The 23,318-nt window shown below is 42.6% G+C and overlaps 1 protein-coding gene across 4 annotated transcripts; it reads right to left on the bottom strand.

The window, feature by feature from the left end:
* Window positions 1-289: 289 nt before the first annotated feature.
* HACD1 (3-hydroxyacyl-CoA dehydratase 1) lies at window positions 290-23,099 on the bottom strand. Of its 4 annotated transcripts, none has more exons than XM_074984825.1 (8): window positions 22,840-23,099; window positions 17,597-17,764; window positions 14,230-14,347; window positions 12,121-12,139; window positions 11,949-12,031; window positions 7,988-8,109; window positions 4,953-5,131; window positions 290-2,646 (listed from the first exon to the last, which is right to left on the bottom strand). In XM_074984825.1, exons 1-8 carry the CDS (start codon window positions 22,959-22,961, stop codon window positions 2,564-2,566), a joined length of 894 nt encoding a protein of 297 aa, XP_074840926.1. In that variant the 5' UTR covers window positions 22,962-23,099; the 3' UTR covers window positions 290-2,563. The 4 variants fall into 4 exon arrangements, with proteins under 4 accessions (XP_074840926.1, XP_074840925.1, XP_074840927.1 ...); XM_074984824.1 differs by having other exon boundaries at window positions 291-2,646; window positions 11,949-12,037; XM_074984826.1 differs by lacking the exon at window positions 17,597-17,764 and having other exon boundaries at window positions 292-2,646; window positions 11,949-12,037.
* Between the last annotated feature and the right edge of the window lie 219 nt (window positions 23,100-23,318).

Below are 23,318 nucleotides of genomic sequence, written 5' to 3' on the forward strand. Positions count from 1 at the left end.
ATCATTTCCATAATATTCATTTTATATTTTCCAATTCTTAATTCCACTTGACTCCTAATTACACCTTATGCTACCGTGCTAATAAATCCTTTTCCTCCTCAAATATTTTCCCAGTAAGCAAACAAGACATATTTATCAGAGGGGTAGCTATTGTAGTCTGTATCTCCAAAAACAAGAAGTCCTGTGGCACCTTAAAGACTAACCAATATTTTTGGAGCATAAACTTTCATGGGCAAAGGCCCACTTCATCAGGTGCATGTCCCATCCAGGATGTCTCATGCATCTGACGAAGCGAGTCTTTGTCCGCAAAAGTTTATGCTCCACAATATGGTAGTCTATAAGGTACCACAGGACTTCTTGTTCTTTTTATACACATTTAATGCCTTTAAGTCAAATCCTTCCTCCCTTTTACTCACGTCCATTAGTTATTTTTGTTACTGTTCTCTACTTGCAATTGGCCCACTTACAGCTTTTTGCTTCTGAGGGCTTGTCTACACTAGCCCCTCTTCTTTGAAGGGGGCATGGTAATCAGCCCAAGCAGGAAATAGCAATGAGGTGCTGCCTCTCATTAGGCTAATTCTCACCATGTGAACTTCGAAGTTGACAACTTCGAAGTGCTGGGAAGCCGTGTAGCCAGACACTTGGAAGCACCCACGCAGCTTCAAAGTGTCCTTACTCCCATATGCATCACAGCACCTCATCGCTATTCCCTGCTTGGGCTGATTACCACGCCCCCTATGAAGAAAAGCGATAGTGTAGACAAGCCTTGAGACAGCAAGAACTTAACATGGCATGCTAGACATGGCCTCATCAGTGCTCTAAAGGGGGACAATCACATCTCCCTGCTCCATAACATGACACCTCAGCATATGCAACCCAAAATTGCACTGATCTTTTTCGCTGTCCCATCACATTGCAAGTGCATGTTTAATGTGCAGTCCACTCTCACGCCAGGCCTCTTCCAACATTACTGCTTTAAATTCCTGCCCATATTTTCTAACCTCTGTAAGCCCCATTATATAATGTCTCTCTCCGTAACAGTGTTTATAACATTTTCAGTTTTGCATTCTCTGTGATTCTTATTAACATATTCCTCCTCCAGATTAAAAGATGTTAAATAGGACCATATCCAAAACTGTTCCTTGATTACATTACAAAGAGGATGAAACAATTAACTGAAGAAGCAATTAAAACCGCATAATGGGCTGATTCAAAACACAATTTACATGCCAAGAGAGTATGTTAATGTATTTTTAAATCTTCCATTTTTATCCCATTTGATTAATTGTAAGTAATAAAATAACTTGCTATAGCTGCAGTTTCCACATGTACATCCATATTTATTTTTCACCATCCCTCATGTTCCCTGCCTCTTGAACACAGAACTAACTGATAATCACTTCCCCGGGACAAAATTAAAAGCTGGGCAACAAGTACCAGCAGGTTGAAGTACACTACTCTAAATCTACAAATATAACCTAGAGTTGAACTCTTTCAAAAGCTTATTCTGGGATATGATCCTGTAGGTAACAGGTTATAGCTATACCACACCTTGATCCTGCACCTGAATCTGCTAGCATGGACCACTTCACCCATTCACTTCAGGTCAGGTTTAATGAAGGGTCCAATTCTACTACACCTACTGATGTTGAACTGGAAGTTTCAGTATGAAAACTGGGAAAGAGTGGTAGACTCAGACCCTAAATAATTATATCCCTAGTCTTAGTTTAGGCCAGGGGTCGGCAACTAAAAGAGCAAGAAGAGCCTATATTTTTTTAATTCGGTAAAAAATTCAATAATTCAAGAGCTGCAATGCATGTGAATATGAGACAGTCCTTAATAAATAATGTCAAACTATATATTTTGTAAGACCAGGCCATGCACATATCCCACAATACACTGCACATAATAAAGGGGGAGTTACCTAGTGTTTTAAGATTACATATTTTTTTCTATTGATATCTGAGTTGTTCATTGCTGGGCTTTTAGATGTTCACCAAAATATCAAAAATAATCAGGAGGGTTTTTTTTTTAAACTTTTAATGGTATGTTCTCATAAGGTTCACAAGGCACTAAACTCTCAGTTCTGATTGTTGACAAAAATTAGTGTTTTCAAAACAAATTAAGCCACCTGTCCTATGGGGGGGGACTCATTACCTAATTGGAGACTTATCTATTTTTCACAATGCTAACTTCCAATATTGCTCTTCAACTCTGATTTTTTCTTAATGACTCCTACAAGTTTTGTAATAGAAAGCAATTTAAAAAAAAACTATTCAAAATTTCCTGACTCTGTCTGTCAATTTATATCCAAAAATTGGGAAAACAAACAGTTTGTCTGAAGAAAAAAAAAATGAATGAAAGAATTGAAAGTGAAACTGAGGATAGAAAGCAAAGTCTATAGACACATTAATTTTACCAAATAATACAATCCGTCTTATTTTGTACACAGCTGTTTATTCTTGTTCCATGATTTAAAACTTGGACTCCCAAAGATCACAAGAAGTGTTTTGTTTCCATTTCTTATTATTCTCTAAAAAGCACCATGGTTACACAGGTTGGGTTAATCGTCCTTTTCTACTATCACTTCTCCATGAAGCACCTTTCTTCTCTGCCGCAGCATATGAAAGTAGAGTTGTGGAAACACTTGATCAAAGAATAAACAAACAAATTAGAAGCAGAGAAAATACATTTTGAATTGTACACTATTAAGCTGAGGAAAGATTATGGCAATAGAACAAGTAACAGTGGGTTGGTTGCTATGGGAAAACATGACTAAACACCGGTAGGCTAATTCACCAAAGTAGGGAGCCATCTGTGAATGAATTTCCCTTCAACCCTGTCTGCAGAAAGTAGGGTCAAAGACTTCTCAGCAACCTTCATGGCCCTGTGGACTCTTCCATGTGGTCCAGGATCTGTACTGAGGGAGCTTTGTGTGGGTCAGGACAGAGAGAAAGATGCAAAATTATCTTTTTCTGCTCCTACAGAAAACGTTGTACCATGCTCCCAATTTCACTCCCTGCCTCTTACTGCATTGACGAGCACCACAGAATCTGAAAAATTCACTAATTCTTCTGAAGTTCTCATTACAACATCCCTCTCAGGCAAGGTGGTATTTTTATACCCCCTTCACAGGGGGAACAAAAGAGACACACCATGGAGAGATTAAGGCCAACAGTATTCACTGATTTTAGGTGCTCAGTTGGAGGTGCTTACAGCCTGAATACCCTTTACAGAGCATGTTACAAGCTCAGCTAATTAGGGACGTCATGTTTAAAGTCATGTGTGTAAAAATGCTGAAAATGGCTGAGAACATGCAAACTGGATGGTACAACGAATCCCAGTGATGACTGAATCTGGCAATATTCTGAATAAAAAGAACAGACAGGCTTGTAGCTGTTTCCATCATTCCTCTAACTCAACAGATGTTCTATGCTTCCAGGTGACACAGGCAGAACTGGACTCTGATTTCATAGATACGCAGCTCCCAACAAGTTACAGCTTTCTGTGCTCAACACCTGTGCGTATCAGGCCATAGATGACTCAGGTAGGGCACTCAGAAAATGAGGAACACAGTTCCATTGAACTGACTTGTCAGAATCACCTAAAAATGTTGTGAAATAAACACAGATAGAATGCATCTGCTCTCTTCCTGCAGGCCCCTGCCACCTTCACCACACTCCTTCCAACTTCTGAAACAAATGAGGCAGGGTCATAGAGCTAACAGACTCCTTCACTACATACCCCTGACTTCCATCCTGTGCATGGAAGAAAACATGGATACAGGGGCGGTGGGGGGCGGGTGTGTGTGTGGAAGGGAATCATATAGTTAAAGACTGTGGTGGGTATAATTTTCAAAATAATCTAAATGATTTAGGACCATAAGAACCATTTTCAAAAAGGATGTAGTTTCCTAGGCGTCTAAGTCCCCGACTTTCAATAAGACTTCAGAACCTAAGTCACTCAGAGGTTGTTGCAATTTTTACCCAAAATATGTATGTACCAGGGTGCCTGAACTCTGCAACTTTTGTATTATTTTTAATCATAGAATTATAGAAGAAATGGGAGATTAATAGGTCATCTAGTCCAGCTGCCATACTGAGACAGGATTGGGTACACCTAGATGCAGTTTCTTTTTGTGTAATTTCCTAATTCTAAAGCAAGTAAACAGGAAATAAGAAACAGATATTCCTCCACATTCAAAGAATTCTAAGAGATTAGTGAGACGTTACTTTATTTTACAAAATCCACACTGGTTGGAGCCTATCATTCATGATTTTCCAGGTGTTTCGTTATTTATTACCATTCGGACAATTTGTCAGGTACAGGTGTAGGGCTTACGAGTCTAAAATTCACCAATTGGAAGAGGCCTCTCTGCCTGATGTGCTGCATGTTCACTGACCATCCTGGGAGAGCTATAAGTTCTGTGTTGTTGGAACAGAGCTCTGCAGGACTGGAGTGCAGCATTCTCAGAGCAGATGGAATTTTTAGAGAATTTTGCTGCTAGCCTCTAACAATCCTTTACTGAGCATATGCAAATGCTGACTTTCAGAGGTTAATTTTAGACAGATATTCCCAGGGATTACAAAATGAACACCACCGATGTCAGGGAAGTGTAAATTTCAAGTTCTTCCTCCAAAGAGTGGAAGTACAAGAGCTCCCCAGCAAAATGGTAGTAGGATTCTTTTAACACAAACAAAACACCCTTATTTTTCCTTAGCCTTGTTCTCTGAAACAGCTAAGCCATTTAATTGAAACTTTCCAAATACATTCAATCTGAGATAGACACTTGGCATCAAAAATTTCAACTGAGCAGTTAAAGTGTAGCAATTTTAACTACCTTGGTCCTACAAAGTAAAATATTAGGCAAAGGTAATGGCAGGCATCACTCTGAGCTCTGTGTTTAATTTATTATGGGTGGGTTGGTATTATCAGAGTATAATACTACTTACATGGTATATATGAGGCCATGACAATAATAAGGAAATAGTAGTAGTCAAAAGAGACATTATATTTGTTAGGCAGTCTCAGTGAAAAAATGCCTGTTTTCTTCACATATGGTAATGCAGCATAAATAGTTAGAAGTTCACCGGCAACACCAACAGGATATAAGATGATAAAAAAGTTGTATCTAAAGAAAAACAAATCTAAGAATTATTTCCTTGAAATATAAATTCATATGGTAACATTTCTTCTTTTGATGATTAGTGCAACAGCAATAAACTACTGCAGTTTTCTGCTAGAGAAAATCAAGGTCCAGATTCTCGCCTGGCGTAAATAAGCAGTTTCTCTGACTTTAATAGAGCTGCGTTGATTTATAGTAGATGAGGATCTGGCCTAAGCCCTTACAGTTAGACTGCAGTGATATCAAAATGTTATAACGTTTTCCAATGTAAAAGATGCAACGTTTGGAAAATAGTTATATTGGTCAATGACCTCCTTTTTGGTTGATTTAGACAGCCTAATCCCGGTGCCATTGATTGGCCTCAGAGGAGACCTGGACCACCAGTAAATAGGAATACATGTTTTTATCAAGGCCATGCACAGTGAGCCAAGTGAATCCCTTCCCCACTGTAATTCCATTGAAGTTAATGGAATTTTAAGGTACCTTGGAAGTCTGATTCTCCCATTGCTATATGGGGAATCTGCCACTTGCTTGAATGGGAATTACTGATGCAAAAGTGTCAGTGTGAGAGACTAGATACCTTAATGGACCCATTTTAGGACAAACAGGGCCAACTTCCAAATAAATGCTAAAGCAAAGGCATTAAAAGAAGCTAACTACTTTGAATACCTTATGCTATATACATGGAGGAAAAGAAAAACTGAAATTTGCAATGTTTTGAAAAACTCTCATGCAAGATAAGACATACAGATGCATCATTCATAAAGAACTGCTCTCTTGAGTTTAGGCTGGGAGAAGGAATGACAGCTGCCTCAAAGGGCCTAAAATAAATGTAAAATATGCATTCCAAGGCCAAACCAAATTAGTTTTAAAATGGTAGCAACTGAATATGAAACTCACTAGGAACTGATGGGCTCGGAGGTCTCATTGGTCAAACAGATCACAGTAGGTAAACATATAACAAGAAACTGATGGCATAACCCTAAACACAATTTGGCTATATGCAGAACAGAAACAAACATACATATTCTGAATTAAAATGTAGATGCATTCATTCTATTTGAAAGGAAAAGACCTAAAGGACACAAAAAAGGACCAAACTCAAAGGAGGGAGAAGACAACACTCAAATAAGCCAATGGATTTGCGCCCATTCACAATAGCTATCAATTTCCCACCGTCAACTCTCAATGAAATAAGTGACAGGGAAAAAAAGCACATTTTCAAATGTTTGTTTTCCAGTATATTTCACACACGTTAACTGCCTCTTCAGTCAGAATGACTGTTTTTCTACTGGCTTATTACATTGTGAATAGCAAAAAAAACCTGCTAACTTGGAAACACTTGGAGCATCACATAGGACCATATTTTTCAAAAGTGCTTCCTTTAGCTGCTTTTTCCCCCCAAAAGTTTGCCATTTAGTCTTAAACATGTGCAAACCTACCCTACACTGTATGAGCAGAAAGACAATGCATTATAAGAATGAACATATATACCAGCCATAGCAAAGACGCGCATTAGAAGCACCAGAACTGTGTTGTCTCCAAAGCAAAAATAAAGCAAAATAAACATACAAACATAAACTTTAAAACAAATAGTGATCTATAATGAATTTAAAATAAGAGCATTATCTGCTTCACGAAAAGCAAAGTCTGTTCTGGATTTATATTTACTTTCTCCTCAATAACTACAAAGAATGAAATTCATCAAGTTAAGCACGTTTTTATGATAAATACCCAACCTCAACACAATCAGTAATATATTTCACATATTGTAACATACTCATCTATTGGCATCTAGAGATGGATTAACCTTTTGTAGGGTGCTGGGCCAGAGGGAGTGGGGGGGTCACTCCCCCCCATCAGTTTGCAGCATCTCTTTCTCCCTCTTCCCCACGATCCTGAAGGGAAATGGGATTGGAGTGCATGGGCTGCCCCCCGCTCAGTCCCTGCCCATAGCACCGGGCAGGTGGATGGAGTGTGGCAAGCTCCTGAGCCCCCGCTTCATGCCCTGGGAGAAGTGCCTGGTGGGCAGAGAGGGGCAAGTCCCTACATCCTGGCCTCACAACCTGCCAACAAGTGGAGCTAGTTGTGGTGTGGGGGTGCCTACTTTTCCAGTGGCCCCTGATTGGCTGGGAACCGTGGTTACAAGAACTGTTGGCCCAGCTACTAATCCACCACTGTTGACATCTCAAGTCAAGGCTACTATTATAAAAAGATGCTCTTGTTGTTTGGGTTAAGCTAGTTAAAATGCCACTGGAGGCTTTGTAAAACCTTTAATTAAATTATGAACTGAATACAGAATAAGGAACAAGCCTGTAAAATTATCAGAGCACAGAAGTCCCAGCAACCGCACAGAACTGACTGGACACTGTGGCTCTAGTCCTGCCAAGATTTATGTATGTGCTCAGCTCTGCACTTGGAGTAGTCTCACTTCAGGTAGCACTCACGGTGTCTATGGGTAAGTCCTTGTTAAATCTGGGCCTCCGTTTGCAACTAGATTTCTGACAACAATAATTTTTATAGCATAAGCTAAGATGACACATTATCATTTTTAAAAAGTAATTTAGTACATTTTAAATTGTTTTTAAAATGCAACTTAAACTTCTAAAAGTTAAAAGGTAATTCTAAAGAGACAGGAATGATTGGTAAATGGAAATAACTACCAAACAGAAATTAGCACACAAATTCCATCCAACTACCTGAGCTGAAATATGCTTTACATTTTAAAACCAAATAGCAATCAATCATATTCTGCCAACACAAAGCCAAAACTCACACATCTGTTCTCCTGTGAGTTAGCTCAACATGCATGAAATTAGCATGCACAGAACTATGAGAAACTAAACTGCAAGACATCTCCACCTGGCCCATTTAATGAAGTATGGCAAATGGTTGAGCAGGTTGAATGTGTAGAAGGAATATCGTGTAATCTCTGTCATAGTCCAAACGACCAGAAAAAGAATAACGCTCTCCTCATTCTGGATCTGTGAAAGTATAAAGAACCAACATTTTCTTCACTCTTTTCTTTTCTATGCAAATGACAACAGACTTCCACTGAAGACATTTGGAATAGGAATTTAAGAAGAATGAAAACTTGGTATCAAAAATCAGCAGCTATGATCACCATCATTTTAACTTTTCCATTTCAGGTATTCACCAACACCCATTTTGCTAATTGTGCAGTGCAAAGCGACTGTAACCATTGTAAATACATCAAAACATTGAAGGATTTAGTTGATTTTATTTATTCTTTTATGTACCCTGCATCTGCCCTTTCAATTTGCTCTCTTTCTTCTGGATTTTCATCTGTTTGTGCTTATTCTCTTTTTCTCAAATTACTATATACAATGTTTCTCTTCCATTTTTACTACAAGTCTAACACCACCCCGGCAACCCTACTGAAATGGGGGTCATGACCCACTTGGGGGTCCCAACCCGTGGTTTGAGAACTACTGAACTGGACAAAACTCACATCACACTGTTCTTTGTCTCATCTGCCTTCTTCTGTGCACCTAGTCCATGTATATTGTTGCATCCCCCGCTCCTGTTTATTAATGACTCCCTGTTACACTACACAATACCATTTTGTTCAGCGTACTGCATGTGCTACAATCTGAAACTTGGTAGCAGGAAATCCAGCTGGAGCATTCAGGGGCTTGCAGGCCAGTTAAGCAGTTGGAAGTGGGTCCCATCACTGAACGAGGAGTAGTGAGAGGACCAAGAGCTGTGGGTGAATATACTCATCTGTGGTGTTCTGAAGGTTGAAGTTTTAAGTCATTAAACTGCCTCATCAGTAGGTAACATATCTACCTGCTGCTTCAAAACATCAGATCCTCTCCAGAGTAAAGGTTGGGGGGGGATCCCCAACTGTGCAAAGAAAATGGCTGGGGATATTTTGCAAATAATGTCTTCTGAGAAGAATTACACACAAGTGATTTAATTATCTTCTTTAACAGGGAATCAATTTTTAAATAGATTTCCATGCCTGAGGGCTGAAAACTTCCAGGGATGTCTGTAAAATAAAATACAGTGACTTTTTTCTTACAAACACAGAAAAGGGGAACATTGTTTTTCAACAAAATGTAAAAGTGACAAAGTGTTATCTTTTTAAAGATTAACACTGTCTCAGTTAAGGGGTGGAAATGCTCAACACCTCTGAAATCTTTGCCAAGTGTGTGTAAATTGGAAGCAAGCTTTATCTTTTAAAAACAAAACAAAACCCCACAAGGTTAGGATACATCACAATGACAAAAGAAAAAAACCAAACCAAGTTACAGAGATATTCAAATGTATAGCTACGGGAGGAGAGATGAGTCTGTTCTCCACCTGAAGCAGATTAGAGGCTAACAGGGACAGATAAACCCTGAATCAGGTCAGAATGCTAAATTCAAGCAATAGTGCTTTGAATAAACATGTAAAGAATTCCATGCAGTTGCCTCACAAATCTCCTAAACAAGTAGAGAGCTGACGCTAGCCATCATCACTTATGGGCTTCTAATTACATATGCCCTCACATGACCTTGAATGTTCAGGCCTGCTAAGAAATAACAGTGTAAAATGCACTCAGACAGACATATGGATATGGGGATTTTTTGGAGGTAGTTTGACCTACTGTATTGAAATCAAATGGAACAAAGAGCTGGGTGGACACAGTTTAGTCCATTCTACATAAAAGTAGAATGAGGAGAATCAGTGATATATGCCTTAGCCTTAATCAACTCATCCAACATAACCAACAAATTGTCTCCTCCTTAACATTTTTTGTTTTTTTTCTTAAGCACTTAAGAAAGAAAAAAAAACCTCCACTCTCTATTACAAAAAGGGTGGCAAAGGAGACAAAGATCACGTCTACACTACAGTGATATTTTGAAAGATAAGCTTCCTTAAGAGCTCTTCTTGAAGATCTTCTTTCAAAAGACTGTGTCCACGCACAAAAAAGTGGATCAAAACATCAACCTGCTCTTTCAATAGAGAGCGTACACAGTCCCCGGTCTTTTGAAAGAATGGGTCAGGTATCAAAAAATCCGGTGCCACGAGGACTGCTCTTTTGAAAAAAAGGGCCCGCACAGTGTCTACTCACGCTTTTTTTTTTTTCTTTGCAAGAGTTTTGACAGGAGGAGCTCTACCTGATCCGGGAGCAGAAGAGGGTTTCTGGAAGAAGAGCTGCATTCTTTCAATTTTGGATCAAAAGAGCGCATTTTGTGTGTGGATGCTTCACATGTTCTTTAGAAAAAGGGCCTGATTTTCTGAAAGAACTTGCTAGTCTAGACATGGCCAAAGTGTATGAGAAAGTTCTCTTCTGCAAACAGATAAAGAAGGAATTGACAATAGCGGCAGTTCCTGCCTGTTTTATCGAATGAGCAGTTAAGAATGTGCCACCTGCTGGTAAGAAAGTTAAAGGCTCAGCATCCTGAGTCAAGAAAGTTTGAGTACCAGTCCAGCACACAAGAGCACACACCCAAAAGTTGGGATTCATTACCCAATATTTATCTTAACTGAAATTTCAACCCTGCAAGGTAAATAAAACTCAAATTCAACTGGAAGTCCTAGTCCATTCATTTAAAAAATTAGAGATTCCTTGGAGCATTCTTCTTTGGGCTTAACCAGTAGAATCTACACTAAACCTATAACGAACCACATAAACCAGAGGTCCTCAAGCTAGACCATGGACCATCAGTGGCCAGCAAGCTCCAGTCAGATGGTCTGTGGTTAGTTCCCCTCTATGCAACACATCTGGGCAGCCACACATGAGAGAAAGAAGGGCTGTAGTGGCTCCACTAATTAGGTCCAGAACCTAATCACACGTCAGGTGAGGTGATGGTCTTGGAGGGAACAAAGGGTAGGTAGAAAGGGACAGTGGGGTGTAGTGGGGGGAAAACAAGATGGGGGGCCAGCAGGGTGATAAGCAGGGGAGACGGGGACTGGAATTTGCAATATGTAGGGCTGCAGTGGACAGAAGCTGTGGCTGTCTGGTGAGAGACGTTTCTCCTAGCGCTAGCTCTGTGGCTACTGTGGCAGGGGGAGAAGAGAGACCACAGCTGATATTAAAATATGAGTTGTATATTTTTATTTGTAGAACAAAAAAACCATTAAATAATATTAAGGGTTTTTATAGTGCTTTTATCCACAACATTTAGCTAACGGCACAAGCAACATTAAGAATGATCATTAAGTGGTCTGCTGAGACCCTTGGCAATTTTCAAGTGGTCCACTAAAAAGGCACTTGAGAACCACTGACATAAACAACACTGTCAGGGGGCATTTGGGTAATTATTATATGCTGGAATGTTGTAATTTAAAAAAAAACACACAGGAAATCTATTAGAGAGGTGTGCTATGAACATGTAATATGAATTTTTAAAATAATGAGAAAGGCTTTAATACAAACTATAGAGAAAATAGTGTAAAATGTCACAACAGTGTTTATCCAGATGTATTTGGTTTAAGAATGATTTCCATGCTAATTTAAGTTCTTTTTCAAAGTGGAGTGGTTGACAGTATGGTACGTGTATTAACAAACAGATGCTCTCGCCTTTCATCTTGTTTAACATAGAGACCAAACCTGGCAGGAACCCGGTATATCAGTTGTCCCTCTCCATTGGCATTTACCAGCATCCTGTGCGTAAGCAGCTATAAACTATTGGCTTAATCCTGTAAATTCTCTTCCCGCAGAACATTTACAGAAGCTTGTGAGAGCCCTGTGTGAAGCATTCACCTGATCCTATTACTTGTAAAAGAGCACAATGAAAAATGCTAAATGAACTTCATATTAATAATCAGCCCTTCCTGTAAAGAGTAAAACAGCATGTGTTGGTGCACCCACCTGTTTTATACTGTGTGTTATAAACCACACCATGAAGATTCTTGAACTCAGTTGGACCCCAGTCACAAGCATAGAGGTGTGAACTATTCCTTAAAAAGAGAAATATATGATCTATGTTCCATAATTCATGTTTGTAACCAGTTAAGTGAGATATTAAAAGCAAAACACTCACCAACTGCACAGTGGACAACCTGTCAATAAAAAAATAAGTACAAATTTAAAAAGTCACCGATTTAAAATCATTTGACTGCTCGTAGTATAAACAAAGACATTGCTGCTGGTTACATAAATCTAAGCTTGCTCCTAGTCCTTTACTCCTTATTCAGTCTACACTTTAATTGGCTTTTAACAGCAGCAACATTAAGATCTTAGCACCAAGTTCTGTGAGGTGCCAAGTACCCCAAATTCAAGTGCTTGAGTCCTCACAGCATCAGGTCCTTGATTTGTAATACCACTCAATCAAGACTGACTTGCTTACCAAAAGAACTTTTATGTAAGGCTGATTTTCATTCACATACACACAGCTTGCTCTTCAGCTTCATCAAAATCAAACCTCAGTTTCACATGCAACACCTTATCCAGATCAGAATTCGTCTCGAAAATTTAAAGCAAGACACATAAGGTGTTTCAGATGTCTCAGCATTTTTAAACTTACTTTGTTCATTTTAGGTTTTTATTATGTTGCTAATTAAATCTATGGCTGGTGTTATTGGGCTCAGGTAGAATTATTTAGATGAGTAAAGATATTACTAGTATATAAAAACCAAAACACAGATGATCACACATGTTCAAAGAGGCACATGTGTTATATACATACAATTGCTTGGTGAATGTATTACACACCCACATCAGTCTGATGCATGTTCTGCCAAGTGCTTTCAGCCTCCAGCATGCTTTGCAAAATTTGCATAGTCCCTATGTGCAAAGTCATGGTTCAATGAGAGATTTGTAGCAAACCTTATGGGACACGTAGGCCCAGTTTGGAAAAAAACAAAAGAGAGAAAGCCATATGGGGTACAATGAGTCCAGCATGGGGAATAAGAGGGAAACAGTGACCCATGGAGGAAAGCAAAGGAATAGGGTCCATAAGGAACGGAGTTCCTCTGTGACTTGCACTCTCTCTCACTGATCACAACAAAAAGCAGTCAAGTAGCACTTTAAAGACTAGCAAAATGGTTTATTAGATGAGCTTCCGTGGGACAGACCCACTTCTTCAGACCGTAGCCAGACCAGAACAGACTCAACATTTAAGGCACAGAGAACCAAAAATAGTAAGCAAGGAGGACAAATCAGAAAAAGATAATCAAGGTGAGCAAATCAGAGAGTGGAGGGGTGGGGGGGAAGGTCAAGAATTAGATTGAGCCAACTATGCAGACAAGCCCCTATAGTGACTCAGAAAGTTCCCAACACGATTTAAACCATGTGTTAATGTGCCGAATTTGAATATAAAAGCCAACTCGGCTGTTTCTCTTTCCCAAACGGTGCAATAATTCCTTTTCAGTAACACGCTTTGTATATTTGACAGACTTCTAACTCCCTGAGACAAAGGGTCAATGGGCACAAAACAGACATCAAAACACTCCAGATCCACAAACCAGTTAGTCAACATTTTAATGGAATGGGGCATTCTGTCAATGACCTAAAGGTATGTGTGTTACTGAAAAGGAATTATCGCACTGTTCTGGAAAGAGAAATTTGGCACATTAACACATGGTTTAAATCGTGTTGGGAACTTTCTGAGTCACTATAGAGGCTTGTCTGCATACTTGGCTCAATCTAATTCTTGACCTTCCCCCCCACCCCTCCACTCTCTGATTTGCTCACCTTGATTATCTTTTTCTGATTTGTCCTCCTTGCTTACTGTTTTTGGTTCTCTGTGCCTTAAATATTGAGTCTGTTCTGGTCTGGCTATGGTCTGAAGAAGTGGGTCTGTCGCACGAAAGCTCACCTAATATACCATTTTGCTAGTCTTTAAAGTGCTACGTGACTGCTTTTTGTTTTGATAGTGTATAGACTAGCACGGCTTCCTCTTTGTTACTATCTCTCACTGAGTAATTGTTAAGCATTTTTGAAATGTAAAAAAAAACCAAACAAATAATTTAGTAACCTAGAATTCATGCTATAATATGTATCCATTCCCTTCAAAACACCTTAACAATTAATAAAATTAGGAAGACTAATAATTCTAAAATATTCTTTAATCCTGAACTCTATGCTAAAGACGTTATTGCTGAGGGTAGGTATCTTCCAGTTAAGCAATGTGTAGCATTTACAAATTTACCTCAAGCACAGCAAATGTCTGGAAAAATTTAAGTGTTTTTTGAATAGTTTTGTATAAGCCTTTGTATGTTCCTTTCTGCAAATAAAAGCGTGCCATGGCAATCGCCAATACCAGCCACCTAGAAAAGAAAGAGAATGGACAATTTTCAAATGAGAATTCTAAGAACATTCAGGTACTCAAATATTCATTACATTACTTTCATCTCAAATATCTGAAGAACACCTTTGGATTTTCTACTGGTGATGTTTAAAAAAAGAGATTGAAAATATAATTTAAAACTTACCAAAATCCACTAACTATTCAGCTTCTGTACTCTACTTTGGGGAGAAGCGTAGAGAGACTGCCTTTGGCTATGTCTACATTATAGTGTTTTGTTTGCAAAACTGGCATTTTGTCGACAAAACCTGGAGAGCATCCAGATTCCCAAGGGGTTCTGTTGACAGTAAATTGACATAATGCAGCACTTTCGTCGACAGCCGTATTCCACTTCCCACTAGGAATAACATGTCTGTCAACAGAAAGCTGGTCTGGACATTCCAAGGGCTCCTCTGTCGACAGACAGGGCTTCTGGGACACAAGGCAGCCCCATCCGCTGTGCTTCTGGTTGGCCATTTGACCAATGGAGCAGCCACGCAGTCCAGCTGCTCTCTGTCAACAGAGTGGATCGCTCTTGCGAGCCACTTGGCAGTTTGGCCACAATCTGTCTACAGAAATTTTGTCAGAAGATATCTTCTGACAAAAGCTTTCATCGACAAACCACTGCAATCTAGACATAACCTTTGAGGGGTAACTGCGTTAGTCTGTATCTTTGCAAAACAAAGCAAGCAGTCCTGTAGCACCTTAAAGACAAACTATTTTATATTCGGTAATGAGCTTTTGTGGTAAAGAGCTCAGTTCTGCTCCAGAATCTGAAGAACTGGATCCTTCCCATGAAAGCTCATATGCAAGTCTACAGAGCCTGCATCCTCAGCACCCTCCTTTATGGCAGCGAGACTTGGACCCTGTATGCCCGCCAGGAAAAGAGGCTGAACGTCTTCCACTTACGCTGCCTCAGGCGCATCCTTGGAATATCATGGAAGGACAGAGTGACCAACACAGCCGTCCTCAAGCAAGCTGGAATCCCAACCATGCACACCCTCCTCAGGCAGCGTCGGCTCCGCTGGATTGGCCACGTCCACAGGATGAATGATGGAAGGATTCCAAAAGACATCCTGTATGGTGAGCTAGCTTCTGGCAAAAGACCCCCCCGGACGCCACCAGTTGCATTACAAAGATGTCTGCAAGAGAGACCTCAGAGAGGTAGACATCAAGCTGGACAACTGGGAAGAACTAGCAGACAACCGCAGAAGATGGAGGCAGGGGTTACACAAGGGCCTTCAGAAGGGCGAGTTGAAGATCAGACAGCTAGCAGAGGAGAAGTGAGCGCACAGAAAGCACAATAAGGACTTGCCAGACACCCACTACACCTGCAAGAGATGCAGCAAGGACTGTCACTCTCGTGTGGGTCTTCATAGTCACAATAGACGCTGTAAACTAAGTCTTCAATTGAAACTTTTAAGGGTGCGATCCATAGTCTATGCAGACTGAAGGATGCCTACTACTACTACTAATATAAATTTATTAGTCTTTAAGGTGCTACGGGACTGCTTGCTCTGTTTTGCTTCTCTTTGATATGGGGCTAAGATGTCCTTTTTTCCATAGAATGGACCATATCTTTATTATTCAGAGAGCATACACTCCTACATTCATGTATTTTAGCTGTTTTCAACATGACTCACCTGGCTTAAAAAAAATGTGCCAACTGCAGGTCAACAGTCATTATGCATATGCCAGCTGTCCCCAAACAGAAAGCCTCTGAACAATTAGGTGTAATGGTTCTGAACTACAGCACTTTCTCAAATATCATTTCAAATATTAAATTGCTTATTATTATTCTATAGTGTTAGAAAACTGAAAATTTAACATGAAATTGAAAAACACTGAACTTATACTTTGGTTTCTTAACACATATTGAAAAGTAAGACGACAGCCAGTATTTGCAAACTTGGTTTCAATCCTAAAAATGATTCTGTGTGAAAGATTTCACGCAATAATAGTAGGGGTCTACCAGTACAAAGCACTTTGAAGGACTAGAGTATGGTGACTTCAGAAGCAACTAGTGATTCCGGGTGCCCCCATTTGTGGGTATCCATCCTGAGACACCTATAAAAAGGTGCAATTCTCAGCAAGTTGGTAAACCCAGCCTCTGAAAACCAGGCCAGTTTTAAGTGTCTAAAGTTGGGGACTCAAAAATCCAGGCACCCAGAACCACTAGCCAATAGCCACTGCAGGCCTGGGGACAGGATGGGAGGAGCAGTGATAAGAGCTAAAGTGGTGGGGCTTAGGGCAGTCAGCCCTGCTCCCCCTCTCACCCCCGCCCCCTGCCCCAGAGACTCACAAGGAGTGGTAGCACAGCACTGCTGTGTCATTTCAAAGGGGCCTGGAGTGCTGGTCCCCAGAGAAACTACCTCCCCAGCCCCACTGGCAGACCTGACCACTGGTCACTTTGGAAAATTTTGGCCAAAGTACTTAGTTCTGGAACTGACTGTTCTGGAGCTGATAATCACGCACTGATACTGAATGTGAAAAGGTTCTTTTTAAAAGGTGCATTTTGCTTTTATTCAAACAAAATGAAGTAATAATAATCGTTTGTCAAATTAAAGTTCTGTTTATGAGATTCAAACAAATCTGAGCTAAAATAAATTTTACAATAGCCTAAAGCATGTCCAGTTTCTTCCACATGGTTAACCCATGTTTCAGATTTTTCTGAACAGTATGTCACGTGCGCCATTGTTAAGTTCTTTCATTCTTAAAATGTATCATAATGCTCACGTGCAAGGGAGATGTCATAAGAATTTTCATTCTGAATTCCTAGCTTTTGTGAGCTTGAATCTGAAATTTTCAGTTCCATTATATACACAGCTACTAAAACACAAACGCAGTTACATGTAGAGCTGCACAAATCTATATCTTACACAGATTCATTGCTACCAAGTTCAACTTTACTTTTAGCCTTCTGAATTCCATCCTGGTGAAAATTATCCACACCCTGTGCTTTTTTTGTGCTGGCACTTGCCAGTAGTGAGTACTGGCACCTCGGCAGCCCCAGCCACAGTACTGGCGGGGGGAGGAAGCTTGGGAGTCGGCTGAGCGCCAGCTCTTTACTTTTTCTTAAAAAAAAAAGCACTGTCCCCACCTAGAATTCTCTATTATAGAACCATTACCTTAAAAAGCAGCGTAGTAACTAGCTAATTTTGCACCCCTCATACATTTATAGTAGTTATTTCACAGAAAAAGGGAAAATACACAAATAACAACAACAACATACCACTTCCGCTGGCTGCGGTGGCCATGTGTGATTCCCCCTGGGCTCACTGGTGGGGAGGGTGGTGTGTGGCAGACCTGCTCTGCCCCGATCTCTCCTGCCTCAGCGGGGCCCATGACCCCAGCAGCCACTTGCAGTGTTCTTGCGCAGGAAGTGGGTGAGCTGATGGCCCTGGGTGCAGAACCAAGATAGTAATGTGGGAGATTGTGTAGTGTGTAGGGCTAAGGGTGTGAGTGAAGGTGCTGGCAGTGTTGTGTGCAAGCAGTGTGTGTGTGTGTGTGTGTGTGTGTGTGTGTGTGTGTGTGTGTAAAGGTAGGATGTGCATGATGGTGCTGTGCCTATGGGCAGTATGTGCGAAAGCGAGTGGATGCTTCTGGTACTGCGTATTGACAGTGCTGTGAGTACAGGCAGGGTGTTAATGGTGCTGGTGAGGTACAAAGAGGCAGGTGTGTGTAAGTGCTTGTGATCCTCAGCGTGTAGGTACAGGGTGTGTGAAGGTGGGGCATAGAGGAGCAGGGTGTGAGGAGGCGGGGCAGTGAGCAGGGGCAGGGTGTGCAGAAGCGGGGTGATGGGCAGGGTGTGCTGTTGGCACTGTGTGTCAGGACAGGTGTGTGTAGCGGTGCTGTGTGTAGGTGCAGTGTATGTGGGTGTGTAAGCACTGCTAACGCGAATGCTGTGTACAAGGTGTGGTGGTGGCAGTGGAACTGTGCACGGGGCAAGTGTGTCTGATACTGAGCACAGGGGAAGGGTGTTTGGAAGTGGCGCTGTGGGCAGAGTATCCGTGGCAGCGCTGTGTGTATATGATCAGGGAACACAAGTGGCGCTGTGCGCAAGGATGGGTGTGCGTGGTGCTGTGAGCAGGGGTACGGTAGGGCTGTGCCGGGCCACAGGTGCCAAGGCTGCACGGGGCAGCTAGAGGTGCAGCAGCCACTCCAGGGAAACAGCAGTGACGGGGCCGCCTCCACTGCTGTTGCCATGCACTTGTCCCACCACATGGCGGGATGCATGCGCGGAGCAGTGGGAAGGGCACCCCATGTGCACAGCTCTCCTGAGCCACATTCCATTGGACACCACGGCTCTTTCCTGCACACCGTGTTCACTTTCTTTTGGACACCACTGCACTATGCCTTGGCTTCCTCTGCTGTCTCTATGCAACTCTTCTCCTGTGTGAATTTGCCTGTATAAGTGTATGGGGGGTGTGCTTGAAAGCTAGTTTCCCCTTTTGTCCTTTAATCCAACAGTGGCATTTAATGAAATACATATGAGTGCTACCCTGAGGTGGCCTCTGCTGAAAGTAAGGTATGAAAGCCTGGGTGACTTTATTGATGATATCAAGGAAACATGAGTCAGGGAGCACCCACAGCTCCACATTTGGCCAGAAAGTGAAACTACCGGGTAGGTACACCCTGTGATAATGGCTACCTCTCTCTTCTAAGCCTTTATTTCAACATACGATGCCCACATGGAACTGGACTCCACCATACCCATTCTACATCTACTTCCCTGAATGTAGCATAACTATCAAAATTCCACAAAGATCAGACACAGTGTGAATTCTACTTCCTGCCCCGAAAATAAAAACACACGTACCATTTAAATGTCACCCACAGATATTTAGATTTTTTCATGGGTGCTGGAAAATGTAAATATGTTTTTGTAAGAGTGCAAAATTAGAGGTGGCCTCTGCACACTACTGAAGTCAGTAGATTATTTTACCATTGTCTGTGCATTTTGTCTTCACAATAAGACATGTGGGATCTAAATATTTTGTGTTTTATAGTAAAGTATGTGTTGAGAATCAGAATGGATGTAGTTGGCAGCATGGCAGTTGACCGTAGTATCTTTATATAAAAAGCAGATTAGCAGTGCACCCACTGCCACCAGTACTTGTTTCTATTGGTGGCGCAGAGAGATGTGCATCTGCACATAAAATTTATTCTGCTCATGAATGAAAAAAAAAAAGTAGAGGGAATATTGCTGAAATGGCATATTATATCTGACCGCACAGGCAATAAGTATAAACCAAAAAGGCTCCCAGAATTTTGTATTGCAACAAAAACAGAACATGAAATGTCTTCTCTGACATAAACATGGTCTCCTTCTTAAAATCTCTCTACAAATATACAAGTTGAACCTCCCTGGTCAGGCACCCTTGGGAACAGACCAGTTCCAAAGGACAGAATTTGCCCGAGCAGGGGTGGTCCCCTACTGCCAGTCCCTCAAACTGCCCCAGCTCCTGCTGCTGGCCCTAGCCGAGCTGTCTGCTGGGCTGCCTGCGCTCCAGGTCCCAAACCTGCCATGAGCTAACTCTGCCACAGCCCACTCTGGTCCCCCACCATGCTGCACATTAACCCTGCCGCGGCCCACCCTGATCTTCCCTGAGCTGCTACAACCCACCCTGGCCTGCCCAAGCCATCCAACAGCAGCTGCATCCCAGGCTTTCAGTCCTCCAGCGGCGGCTGCTGCAGCCCCAGGAGACATTCTTCTTGGCCTCTGCTGGTATAACATTCCCCTGACCAACATGCGTCTCCCCTGCTGCTGCTCCTCAGCCCCTGCCACGGTGGCAGCTCCCCCACCGCTGCCTGACTGCCACTCCCTGCTCTGGGCCACTGGGCTGTCTGGTCCAGAGGCATTCATGGTCCTGCCAGACCAGAGTACCAGATTTCAGAAGTGCAACCCATACTTTCACAGCACATTTTATTTAGTCTCAGCTCACAAAAACAAAAAGTCTCATATAGGCCTCTGCATTAATGGAAACTTTCACTCAATATCAGACAAGCATTCAACATGAAGCACAAAATACTCTGCAGGATAAAGTCCTCTGAGAGAGGCACAGAGGAATTCAGAGATCCAAAGGACAATTAGGCTATGTCTACACAGCAGCATTATTCTGAAATAATCCATTCCAGCTACACACAATGGCTGACTCTACACTGCCCCTCCCTTTTGAAAGAGGAATATAAATGCAGCTGATCCAAAATGCTAATGAGGTGCTGATATGACTGTTCAGTGCCTCATTTACATAATGGCAGCCACTCGCCACATTCAAAAGTGCTGCTTGTGAAATAGCCATGTAGATGGGTTCCTTCAAAAGGCAATCCTGCTTTCGAAAGCACTCTTCTTCCTAATTATTTTCAGGAACAAGGGTGCTTTTGAAAGGGGAACTTCCTCTCAAACGATCCCTCATCTACACAAGCTGTTTTGCATTTCAAAAACAGCACTTCCGGAACAGAGAGGGGCTGTAATTATGTACATGAGGTACTGAATATGCAAATTGACATCTCATTTGCATTTCCAATCCACCATGTTTGCATGTCCCTTTCGAAAGGGCAGGGCAGTGGAGACATGGTGAAGGGGCGGACTGTTGGGGTATACAGAGAGGAAACATCAATTTCAATCTAGCAAAGACTAGGAACAACCAATAAAAACACAAATTAAAGCAGTTCCAAATATACTTTGATAATGCCCCATGCAGGATTTCTACAACTCCTTATGTAAAATGTTCCTATGTCTGTTACCCTAACTATTAAAATTTGTTGGAGTCTCACAATCAGATATTTAACAGAACATTAAATTAGAACATAATAATGGCCATGCTTGTTCAGACAAAAGATCTATCTAGTCTAGTTTTCTGTCTAGCAACAGTGGCTAGGGCGAGGTACACCAGAGGGAATGAACAGAATAGTTGTTAATCAAGTGACCCATCCCTTATAATACATTCCCAGCTTTTGGCAAAGAGGCTAGGAATACCGTCATGGCTAACAGACATTGAAGAACCCAATCTCCACAAACTTTTCTAGTCTTTTTTGAACCCTGTTATAACCTTGGCAAGGAATTCCACATGTTAACTGTGCTTTGCCTAAGCTGAAGTATATTACGAAAAGTACTCCTACTAACATGACAAATCTTGAAAGAGAATAAAAATATATACAACCAGTCACTTAAATATAAGTCAGAATTCCCTTAATATTAAAACTCAGCACAGTTATTTAATACCAATACCACATCCTTCTTAAAAAGAATCCATTGTAATACTGAACATTAACTTAAACGCATCTCTGTAGTTCCACCCCAAAGCATTCAAACTGAAATGGCCTTCTACCTCTAGCTGAATTGACAACCAAAATTGAAATGTGACCTACTGAAGAAGCAGGTCTGTCCCAGGAAAGCTCATCACCTAATAAATCATTTTGTTAGTCTTTAAAGTGCTACATGACTGCTGGTTTGTTCCACAGAGCCAAATTCAACTTTGGCAAGCAGGTGCAACTGCACTTCCTTAAATTTTGTCAGCAACCTCTGTTTTCAAACACAAAACTGTGACACTGTGACTTAATGAGCAGCAGGTTGGGGAATCAAGAGGGAAGGAAAGAAACTAATGTCTTACAATAGTTTCAATATCAGTCAACGTTTTTACCAGTGATGCTGCTCAGACTGAAGCCAAGGTGGCCTTTCCAATATTAAACCAGTGGTAATTTCTTGCAGCTTACCCTTAACATGGCAAATGGAAGAGGAAATTAATATAAGCTGCCTGTCTCCTAAATTTTCTTCAGCTAAGAATAACAAGAAGTCCTGCGGTACCTTATAGACTAACAGATATTTTGGAGCATAAGCTTTCGTGGCCAAAGACCCGCTTTGTCCGATGCGTGAGTGGCATCTCATCAATTGACAAAGCTTGTCTTTACCCACGAAAGCTTATGCTCCAAAGCATCTGTTAGTCTACAAGGTGCCACAGGACTTCTTGTTGTTCTCGGAGTTACAGACTAACACGGCTACCGCTCTGACACTTCCAACTAAGAAAGTGAATCAAAGCTACTGGAAGCCCCCGGGTGGTGCTGCGGCTGCGTCTCAACTTTCCTAAGCCACTGATCAGTCGCTGGAGAGGGAAATGAGGGACCCAGCTCGAACCCCCCTGGAAACCCCTCCACCGCCACGGCTGCAAGCGGGACAGTGCAGCGCCCAGGCCCTGCACAGAGCGTGGTGAGACCCACCAGCTCCAGCGCAGGGACCCGCGGGAGCGGGGCGGGGACCGGGGCACGGCTCGGCTCGGCTCGGCTTGCAGCAGCCCCGGAGAGCCCCGCCCGCCATTCCCGGCGGTGGCTATACTTAACCTCCCCGCCCGGCTGGGCCAGGACGCGCCGGCAGCTGCTCCGTATTAGGCAATGGCAGGCAGCGAGGGGTGTCCCGCAGGCGGCCCCCGCCCTGCGTCTTGCTGCCCCCAGCCGGCTCCCCCCGGCCCCGGCACGCACCCGGCGGTCATGGCGATGTTGTAGCCGATGAGCCAGGCTGTGGCCAGCGCGCCCAGGCGCCTCTTCCCGCCCTTCTCCTCCAGCGAGCCGTTGCCGGCCCCGTCCTCCTCGCTGGACGCCATGGCGTGCGCGAGGCTGGGGAGGGGCGCGGGCAGGGGGCAGGGCTGGAGCCGCGCTGACAGCTGGAGCTCACTCGCTCTCGCCCCATGTGTCTCCGGGGCGGGCTGCAGCTGCCCCAGGCTAGCGGCTCACATGGCGCTGGCAGCGCCTCCCTCCCCCGCCGGGGGGGGGGGCCCTCAGGTCACACCGGGCCTCCTTCCCAGGTCCCGCCCCTACCGACTCCCTGCCCTAGCCCAGCCTGGCTCCGGCTGTGGGGCAGCCCCCCCGAGCCCTCCTTCAGTGGGCTTGCCCAGGCTGGCCTTAGCTTGGGGGCGCTCAAGTTGGAGCCCGTGCCCGGCACCAAAGCCCTCAAGCTGGGT

Source organism: Carettochelys insculpta, chromosome 2, assembly GCF_033958435.1.
Source record: "Carettochelys insculpta isolate YL-2023 chromosome 2, ASM3395843v1, whole genome shotgun sequence".
NCBI lineage: Eukaryota > Metazoa > Chordata > Testudines > Carettochelyidae > Carettochelys > Carettochelys insculpta.

Excerpts from the sequence above, each read along its gene's own strand:
- HACD1 (XM_074984824.1), bottom strand. The coding sequence starts at position 22,961 with ATGGCGTCCAGCGAGGAGGACGGGGCCGGCAACGGCTCGCTGGAGGAG. Across the intron at positions 14,348-17,596 it reads CACCGCAGCCAGCGGAAGTG|GTGGCTGGTATTGGCGATTG; the intron begins GTATGTTGTTGT and ends TTTCTTTTCTAG. Across the intron at positions 5,132-7,987 it reads TACTTCATTAAATGGGCCAG|ATACAACTTTTTTATCATCT; the intron begins GTGGAGATGTCT and ends GTTTTTCTTTAG.